We start from the raw sequence: 11,019 nt of genomic DNA on the forward strand, positions 1-11,019 counted from the left end.
CGGGTCGGGTTAGGGTTGAGGCCTCGAGCTTAGCTTGGCCCAGCCCGGCCCGACCCTGATTTAAGTTATACTATAAAATATATATTGATATAATTTATACATTATAAACTTTAAATTTCACCCACATCTGTTTATATAATATAATATATATATATATATATTATATATATATATATATATATATATATATATATATATATATATATATATATGAAGACAATAAGTGTATATAATTTATTATATTGTTATTTTATGTAAAATTAATAATGTTCTTCACAGCCCATTCCAGCCCATGCATTTCTTTCCCCCTCCCCATGATCAGGGCTAATCAGGGTCGGCCCGGCCCGACCCTGAGGGCGGGTCAGGGTTGGATTTTTTTGGCCCTGAGTCAGGGTCGGGTCAGGCCTGGGCCCAACTAAAGGGACTTAGGGTTGGGCTAGGGTTCTATAAAGCCCGGCCCAACCCGACCCTATTGCAGCCCTAGTCATTCCGCTCACCCCTGTCAGGGGTAGGGTGTTGGGCCTGTTGGCGTGATGAGATGGTTTTCTTTCTCCCCTTATTTTTCATTTTTCAACAAGGACTATAAGAATTGATCATTACATAAAGTGTTGAAAACATTAAACACATTGAAAATGAGTCACATCGTGGGGGTGGGATCCCATGAGGCAGGGTTTTAAGAATTGGAATTCCCATGGACCTCAGAGTCCAATATCAATACTGTCCAATTTCAAATATCAAATCGTGTCACGTACCTGGAAATTAAAAATATTGTACAATAATAATTGTACAATTTGGACGTGCCGACCATGACTCGTCACTATAACAAAGACTGCCAAACCTTCTCGTACAAGTAATTGTTACATTTGAATTTCCAATTGAAAGAAACCTTGAGACCTTGCTTATATAAGAAAATGTCAATACACCCCCTTCCTCGGGGGGCTGGCGACATCTATCTATTCGTTTGCCTACTTCTCTCTAGAAGTCTCGAGAGAAAGACACCATGCAATGGGGGTAGATAGAAGTTAAAATTAAAGAAAGTAGGTCAGGCTGATTCTAGGATTATTTGGAATTTTGGATTGCTATCATTCAATTTTGATCCAATCCAATATAATTGGATTGAAAGATTGGATCGGAATCAAGCGACTGATTTGATCTTCGATTTTGAATTTGAAATCCTTGGTAGGAGTATAATGAAAACACGAGACTTCAATTATTAATCATATTACCAATGGAGATGGAATTCTTTCTTCTAGACATATTCATTATTTTCATACACCAAAAATAGAAAATGGACTTAATTCACAGTATCAATAGTTGATCGATAATGATACATATACATATCAATCCTATCGAGACATAATGGTCCAATTCCTAGTCAAGACTATTTTTTTTTCCCCCCCATAAAAATGGTCGTATTCGTACCCTATCAGCTAGGTATTGATAGAATCGTTATCCTCTCTTATAAAGCACGGTGCAGTAATGCATCGTGCGTTGCAGAGGCCATGTGCATCATGTGGGGTCCACTGTGTCACATGGCCTCTGCAATGCCGCACGATACAGTACTGCACTGTACAATAACAGGAGAGGATAAAAATTCGGTATTGGTATCGATCACAGTTGAAATATGAATCCCCATTGATGGATCCAATATTGCTTCCATAAGAGAGAGAGAGAGACAGGGATAAGATGCTAGGAAAGTGACTGTTCATTGCACCACACTAGTCGTTTCATTTTTTATCAAAAGATTATGTTTCAGATATTTATATATATTTTTTGGGTAGAGAACAGGGCTATTCATTCACGCGAGAAGGGGATGGGTGAAAGCCATTGCCCCAGAAAAAGTGATGTTGACACAACAATTGATAAGCGCATGCACTTTCGTGCCAATAGTAGCAACCCCATAAGTGCGGAAAAGATCCGTGCCATTATTCCCACACAAACCGACACATTGCCTAGCCAAGAGGAACTTCGGTGAATGGTGATAGCGCCACAAGATTTGAGCAACGAGAGGGGTAACGGAGCCGGCCATTTCCATGGCGACACCAACGCCAGAACCGGCTTAACTTGCAAGATAGGAAAAGGAAACAGAAAAAGAGAAAACGGAAAAGGGGGAGGGAACATGGGCCGGGAAAAGTGGAGGGGAGGGGAGGCGGGGTGGGGCATGGTTGCAGAAAATAGGGGAGGGTGTAGGGACACCGTCCGGATAAAGGGGGGAGGGAAGGAAGGTGGAAGGGGAGCCCATGGAAGCCATGGCCGCACACTGTACCATAACTTCCTTCTCGGCAACACCTGCAAACAAACAGAAAAAAAAGAAAAGAAAAACCTTCTTGTACTGGAAGCCCCTCGGTGGTGTCCCCAACGAACCCAAATACTGAAATCAGAATTTGAAACTCAAAACCAAAGGTTTTTTGCCGGCCATGGCAAGAAAACCCAACATAATACAAAGCGGGGAACTTCATGGGTGGGGTAGGGGAAGGGGTAGGAATATGGCTGATATCGAAAGCCTCCATAACAAAGAAACCGAGCAGTTTCCGCATGACCCAGAACGATTCAGAGGAGTTTTTGAAAACTCCGGCGAGTCTGCTCCAAAATTTCCAATAGAGAGCAAGGCCCCGGTTCACACCGTACCGCTTGAAGAAAGACAAGGCGGAGGCCCACTGAGGAGGTAAATCCTCACGTCGTACCGGTTGCAGAGGGATAAGTCGGAAGCCCACCGGTGATCTGTTAACGCCCTCAACACCATCGCAAGGCAGATTGGCGTTGGGGTGTGCATCAGCGGCTACCGGATCAGTTGCTGCTACAGGAAGGCTTGCCTGCTCATGCGCAAAACTCACGGCACCAGTTGGGGCTCCCCCCACCAAGCTGTCTGTCGTCGTCGTCGGCATCATCTTCATTGGGGGTTCCGATGATCATGGTGGAGAGAACAAGGAGGAAGTGAGGGAAAATGAGAACCACGCCTTGATGGCGAACAGAACAACCCGCACAAAGGTGGACAGGTTACACGCACGACGGCGAAAAAACTTGCAGCGGCTGAAAGAAAGGAAAAGATGAAAAAACCCTAAAAGTTGTGTAGAGCACTACATCTCTTTTCAAAAAACATAAAGTTGAATTATGTTTCAGATATTGAATTCTACTTTTACTGATAGAGACTGCTCATTCACAACTATTTGAGTTCACCGTGTCAAAATCAAAAGATTGGTACATACAGTTTTCTTAAACCGGCGGAATCGATAATATCCTTTTCCTTTTCTGGATTTGGATCCTCTGCGGGGTTATTGCGTCTCTCCCATGGTGGATAGATGACTAGACCTGATATTTTCAAATTTTGAAGGACAATTATGAATTTTGAAAGGCTGTTATCTATCAATCATTGGACCGACATAATTCCACGTGATGGCCTATGGATTTAGTAGTATAACACGACGACCACTCAACCCCACGCCGCAGTAGATCTAAATCCTACCCTTTTCCATCCATCCGGAGTTTCCAATAAAGATGGAAGAGCTTTTGCATTTCTTGAAGTAATCGTATATGCTTACATCATTAGGCTGTCACCATTTATTGTGAAATCCTTACCCAAAAAAAACCATTTATTGTGAAATATATAAAATAAAAGATAATTATAAAACATCATCAATGTTTTTTGATGAAGTTGGCGATTTCTGTGATAAGCCGGTTGGTCTCCAAAACTGTTTGAGGGTCCGTGTCGACGGCGATCTTGTTGAGGTAGAAGGAGTGACCGACTCCGACGTTAACCAGCACCTCTACATCCTTCCCAGCCTTCTTCATTGCTTCACAGTAATCCATCTCTGTGTTCAAAATCAAGTCATTCTCGGCGATCGCCACCAAGAACGGCGGCAGCTTCAGCCCGGCCAGAGGTGGTGCCGCCGGTCCCATGGGACAGGTGATTGGATGATCCTTCTTGGAGCCAATAGGCAGTGCCAAGCCCAAAAATTTATCAACCATCTCCAGTGTTAGGAAGGGCGAGTCGGATTTTTTATCCAACTCCGACTTGCTACGTTCAACTCGGACAAAACCGGGGTTAATCAATATACCCCCTGCTAATTGAATCGGCTTCAAATTATCAAACCCGGCCCGAACAGACACCTCATGGACCAGATTTCCTCCTGAACTATCCCCAATGAGGAAGACACGTTCGAAATCTCCGTTGGCTTTCAGCCATGACTCATTCAATTTTCCTAGAGCCACGGCTTGAAGCCATAGGAGGACAGACTGACCATCTTCACAAGCTGCAGGGAGCCGGTGCTCGGGTGCAAGCCGGAGCTTTACAGAGACACAAATGGCTCGAGCAGAGTGAACCAGCCTTGTGTACACATGATAGTACATGAACCACTCCGGTTCACTTATACAAAACCCACCACCATGGAAATGGACAAAGATGGGAAGTTTCTCCTCGTCGTTGGGGTTTCTTTCTGGCATGTAAAGACGAACACCGAGACCAGATTTTGCTCCGATTGTAATGTCACGAATGGCAACACCATTGATGAATTCTTCATGTGGTGGCACGGGTTTTGCCATGAACTCAGCCTCAGGTGGTCCGGACCAGGTGCGGTCGACCGAACCATCTTCAAAGAGCTTGAGCCAGCAAGCTACCTCTTCTACCACCTTCTTCTCCTTCTTCTGATCCATCATGGTTAAGGGTTGAGACAAAGTGAAGGGGCTTTGGGTTCCCTTTTATAAAGGATAAAAAGGCAACTGTTATTATTGGAAAGACTGACTTACATCAAATCGTTGTGTATTAAAATTCTCTCAGTACTGGCGGGGGCGGTGGTGCACATCTGGCGGTACAGCAGAGGTCATATGTGCCTTGTGTACCACATCGCTTTTGCTGTACAATCGAATGTGCATCGCCACCCCGCCGGCAGAGGATCCTGGTCCAATGGTTGTGAACACTTGGAACTGGTAAATTACCATCACATGTTTTTATTTATTGTTTCTTGGAAGGTCCGGTGTTTAGATCATTAGGTCAAGAGGCGGAAAAAGAGAGGAACAAGAGATGGGACCAGGGTGGAGATGATCCATTTAATCATTCTACACTACAGAAAGGAAGTGGACCATATGAACCACACAGAATTTCTTTACAATCAGTTTGTTTTCGGTAAAAGTCTTGTAAAATAAAAGGTTTTAAAATAAAATTTCATATTAATAATAGTAATTATTCAAATATTCAAATTAAATTCTCTATTGGTAATAATTATTCTTTTTAATGACTTTTAAAGAAAAAAGAAGCTACAAAAATATAAAGGGAAAAGTAAAAAAAAAAAAAAAAAACCTTTAGTTTGAAAAAACTACATCCACCTCCCCTCTAGAGGGAGATAGGCATAATTTTTCAAACTACAAGGGGTTATTGTAATTTTCCCATAAAAGATTCATCATAGAAATACGATGTTTTATTTTAATTTAGAATGGGGAAATGAACTCCGTCTAGGAGTGTGGCTTCTTCGATAGTGCCTTGGCTAATGGGAGTGTGCATACAGACATCAACCAGGAGGGGTATGTTGGTCATTTTATACGTCATTTGTGTCTAGGTGCAAAGACACACTCTCGGATAGAGAACACATACATTCCCATTTCTAATAAATTTCATTTTAATTTGAAATTGATCGAAACTTAAAATTATAAAATTCAAAGCACATTTTTAATAATTTGTGTTTGTTTTAAATCGACAAGACATAAATGGTGGGTGTTTTTCTTTTTATAGAAAAAAAAGAAGCACTAAACCAAAAAAGATGATACATCACCTAAAGTATCAGATTTAATTTTAGTACACAGGCAGTGTTTGATCTGCATTGTTGGAATGCATTCTAGGTAGATTTCATATTCTCAGACAATAAAAATAACTATTATTATCACCCGGGAATGCAAAATAGATTTACGTTAAGAAAAGACTTCATTATTGACTTAATGTCTAACCAAAAAGTGAACTTTTCATATTCACTGATAAGGATTTTGAATCACTCAATTAACCAATTCCTCACAATTAGTCCAAATAGTGCATGGTTTTAGTGCAAGGTATCGGAATGGTTATCGGTAACACAAAAAATAGATATGATATCGATACGATATCGACCTGGATTGATTGTATCGAACAAAATTATCTATTGATTTAAACAAAAAAAAGAATTTTCAGGCTATTTTACCCCTTGGGCTGGTTTAACAGATTAAGCGTGTACTTACCATTCCTAGGACCGGTTCAGCACTTATAATCAAATGTTATAATGACCATATCATGTGTTCACAAGTCACATCACACCAGAAGGGGAGTAGAAGGGTAGTCAACAAGAGAACCTCGCACACAGCCACAAAACAATTTCGAGTCTATTTAAACTTGGGTAAAATACACGTATCATCCTAAAATGCTCCCAATATTCCTTATACCCCTAAGATTTTAATAATTTCATGTACCATCCTTAAAAATTTCACGAATCACCCTTACTTTACCCCAGAAACCATTTAAGTCCAAAATACTAAAAAATGATTAAACTACCCTTTCTTCTATTTCTTCTAAAATTTTAAAAGACCTAATTACCCCGACCTATTTGCTAAAATTTAAAAAGATCAAAATGCCTTCATCTTCCCCAAATCATCATCTTCTTTAACTTACCCCCCACCACCACCCACCAGTAACACCATCACCACCATGAAGCCTCACCTCCAGCACCACCTCCAACTTTGATACTACTGTCTCCAACTGAGAATCTGAAAACCAAAACTGAAGTTAAATTTAGATTCAAACAAAAATAGTCTTATAAGAAAAAAACAAAACAGTTCACTGCACTGCCACAAATTGGCACTCGATGCTGCTGGTCCGTAAAGCAAGCCTTGGAAGCTTAAGACTGTCGGCGACACCTTGTGTAAAGTGCATGACAGAATCCGAGATGATACAAGCTATGACATTTCTTTTTGGGTTAAATACGCGACCTACCAAACTGGAATTTCTCCTCCCGGTGGTTTTTGGTAGGATGGTGATGATTCACACTTCGATGGAGATCCGATTTGGTACACTGTTGATCAAAATCGCTACAATGGTTTTATGTATTTAAATATTTCAGGTTTCATTTGTGCTTCAGCCCTAGTTTTTAGCCTCACAGCAGGATTCCCTTTCCGTGGTCCGCTTCTAGCAGCCCAAATGCTTTTAGTGAATACTTATCTATCTGCGTCGACAACATTCGTGACCCTTATTAATTCCATATGGTGTTACCGAAATTTTGAGCGAAATTATACACGGCGCAGAGTTTTCAATGCTCCTGACGTTCATCTTTTGATTTTTGGCTGAGAATTTGACGAAAAAAATTTGGAAGTAGCTTTTGAAGATGTGGAAGCGTTTTATTGAGAATAGGGAAAACAGGGCAAGAGATCGACATCTAGTCGTGTAGTAGTGCCTCACCCAGCATGGGTCCAATAAGACCCATGATGGAGGAGCATTTAACTGAATGAGATTTTTTAATTCACCGAGAACTCGGTGATGGAATCGATAAAAGTGGAGGAGTTGGAGGTGGTGTTGGAGGTGGGGCTTCACAGTGATGATGGTGTTAATAGTGGGTGGTGGGTATGTAAAAGAAGATGATGATTTGCGGAAGATGAGGGCATTTTGATCTTTTCAAAGTTTAGCAAATAGGTCATGGCAATCAGGTCTTTTCAAATTTTAGAAAAAATAGAAGAAAGGATAGTTTGGTCATTTTTTAGCATTTTCGACTTAAGTGGTTTTAAGGGGATAAAGTAGGGGTGGTATGTGGAATTTTCAAGGGTGGTATGTAAAATTGTCAAAACCTTAACGGGGTACGAAGAATATTGGGTGCATTTTAGGGGGTATGCGTATTTAACCCTTAAACTTTGACGTAAAAAGAAAGAAGAGAGGTTTGACCCACTTGCATTTCCACATTTTGTATAATGTGATCAAGCCACCTCGGAAGTCCCTAGTACGTGCATGGAAGATTCAAAGCACCTTCCACATTATTTCATTGGCATCTTCTTCTTCTCCTTCTTCTTCTCTCTTCTTCTTACACATACTGGAATAATTATCACCTTCAATTCTTCCAATTCCTCTAATAGGGGTGAGATAGTTAGTGTCATGGGAGTGTAAGGGCTCACTTTGGCTCTTGGCGAACTCTTTCGTAAGGCGAATGTTCGCAACCACCACTTTACTCTCTCTGACCGGGGCATATGGCCCTCATTGTCTTCTTGTTCGTTCTCTCTCTCTTTGGGATTCTAATGGTTGACTACCCGTTAGCCTCATATCTATGGGAGGTCCTCTCTCTCTCATGTTGTGTGGCGTGGAGCTCGTCTCGTCGAATGCATTCCACTCTGACTGACCGACCTAAACCTAAGTAGTTTAGTTTTTCTTCTTACACATACTGGAATAATTATCACCTTCATCGTGGACACCTCCAATTCCTCCAATTCCTCTAATAGGGGGAGTGGACCCCATCTTGGGCAGTGTTTTCAGGCAGGGGGTAGGGTGATCATTTCCATCCCCATGTGAGGAATTGGAGGGGATAACGATTCCACATACTGTAATTACAATTGAACGAGAGGGAGGAAAAACCCCACATTACAAAAAAATGTGTGTAATATACCTCTCACTAGTCTTCGCCATAGTGATCAAACGTTACGGTAATTGAATCTTTTAGAAATGGTTTAAAATACGAAGTTAAAGAGTGTGGGCTTGATCATTTTATAGGAGCCGTCTGTGAAATGATCCAAACCATGGTTCTAAGTACCCAATTTTTCTAGTCACCGATACCGATACTGTACCGATATCATATCTATAGCATGATACAGACAAGGGGTAAAATAGTCAAAAAACTCATTTTTTAAGAAAATTCAGAGATATTCTTGTCCGATACGACCGATCCAAGCCAATACCGTATCGATTTTACATGTTGCCAATACCCGTTTCACTTAGCCTGGGACGTGTTGAGGCAAAAGGCAACAACTCCGGAGTGGACATGGGCAATTTGGCAACATCTCCACCCCCGCAGCTCATTGTTTGGATGGAGGTTGGCACACAAAGCCCTTCCCACTTATGAGAATGTCCGCCGAAGAGCAGTCCAGATGGTGTCACGATGCGAGCTCTGTTGGGCAGAAGAAGAATCAAGGAACCACATCTTTCTCAGATCTGCAGCAAGGTGCTCAACCTGTTCAACGAGCACTGGAACGGCTTCCCTTCTATTGAACTCATGTTCTCATGGTGGCGTAGAAAAGCAAAGGTTGTCTCATTGGCTGTTATTTGGAAGGCCCTCCTTATCATTGTATGTCAACAAATCTGGTTTGAGCGAAATAAAAGAAGGTATGATAACCAACACAGCTTGCCGATGCAAGTCATGCAACGATGCATCAATGAGATCTCTGATTGTTCTTTAAGCAAGGGAGTCAAAATTAAATCAGTTAGTGATCTTGTGGTAGCAAAATTCTTCAAAGCAACCATTGCCACGCCCAAGCTGAAACATACTCTAGAGGTTCGATGGAAGCGGCCTCCAGTTGGGTGGTGGAAGCTGAATATTGACGGTTCTTCCCTTGGAAATCCTGGTTTCTTAGGTATGGGGGGGATTCTCAGGAATCACCTTGGGGTCACAAGGAGATACTTCTCCACATTCCAAGGGATTGGAATGAATTTTCAGGCTGAGATGGCAGCTTTCTTCATCGGTATACAAGAGGCTAAAGCCCTTGAGGTGGGACGTCTATGGGTGGAATGCGATTCGGCAACAGTGGTCACTTGCATACTAACCTCTAAGATCCCGTGGGACTTGCTCCTTCAACAGTGGTGGGCTGCAGAAAATACTTAAAGTCCATTCAATGGCGCATCACCCACTGTTGCAAAGAGGGTAATGTGCCAGCGGATGCCCTTGCCAATCGAGCAACAAAGTCTAAAACAACTGAAGAGTGGAATGGATCCCCTAATTTCATTGCTCATTGGACTAATTGGGAAGCTTTGGGCAGACCGTATTATCGTTTCTGCTAGCCCCTTCAGAGACTGCTATGCTGTATTTCTTTATTTCTTTTTGAAAGTTAATGGCTGATTGAGCACACAAGCTTCACCAGCGATTCTATTTTTATAATTTTCATTCATATTTAATACATACTTGCTGACCTCTAACAAAAAAAAATACCCGTTTCAATACCGTGCACTAAAAGTCTAAAATCATGATCTAAACACCCCTGTTTTCGTTGGGTTAGATCTTCAAATTCCACCACAACCGATAGAGAGCCGAAATCTACTTTTTCTAAAAGATAAAAAAAAATGAAAGGTTGGTGCATTAATAAAGGCAAATTCCTAAGTCTAGCCATCCAAACAATTTTGAGTGTCAGTGAGCTTTAATAAACTTAAGGTCATTGGTTCAACTTTAGAATTAATGGGATCCACTATTAAACAGGTCACATAAAAAAGATTGGATGGAACAAAATTCAAATATGCGGCAGTTATTGTCATCATCACTCGATGAAATTACTTAAATAAAAGCTAACTTGGTGACATTTTTTGACTAAAGAATAAATAATGACCTAATTGTATAATGCATATTAACAAAAAATATTTTTTTTGTCAGGTTAAAAAAGATATATTATATTTAATCATTTCTTTTTAACCTTTATCTCCTTTATGAATCAGGAGAATCTATCCCATGATTTCGTGGTACCCCTACTAGTTAAAAGACTTAGCTTCAAGAAAGAGTGGAGAAATTGAAATTTGGGAAATTCTCTGTCTGGGAGTGTAGGGGCCCGCATGTAGGACAGTCAATGAGAGCATACTGTCACATTGGGGGTAGAAATTTCACCATTCATAGAGCAGAGCAGTCATTTTTGCCCCTCATATGCCTGGACATACGTGGCCCCTGTGTCCCATACCTGCGGGGAACTGTTCTTCATAAAATTTATGGTAAAATACAAGGGTACATGTAACTTTATACTGAAATGTACTACTCATATTATATTTTCTATGATTTCATCTAGGTAAAAAGATGCAGGTCCCATGGAGTACCTGGGGAAGTAATACCTATCGGA

General features: G+C 41.1%; 1 protein-coding gene across 1 annotated transcript; it reads right to left on the bottom strand.

The window, feature by feature from the left end:
- Positions 1–3,618: 3,618 nt before the first annotated feature.
- Positions 3,619–4,664, bottom strand: LOC122666807 (probable carboxylesterase 15). The gene has a single exon (XM_043862879.1). It carries the CDS (start codon positions 4,651–4,653, stop codon positions 3,634–3,636), a length of 1,020 nt encoding a protein of 339 aa, XP_043718814.1. The 5' UTR covers positions 4,654–4,664; the 3' UTR covers positions 3,619–3,633.
- Positions 4,665–11,019: the final 6,355 nt, after the last annotated feature.

This window comes from Telopea speciosissima, chromosome 7 (genome assembly GCF_018873765.1).
Source record: "Telopea speciosissima isolate NSW1024214 ecotype Mountain lineage chromosome 7, Tspe_v1, whole genome shotgun sequence".
Lineage (NCBI taxonomy): Eukaryota > Viridiplantae > Streptophyta > Magnoliopsida > Proteales > Proteaceae > Telopea > Telopea speciosissima.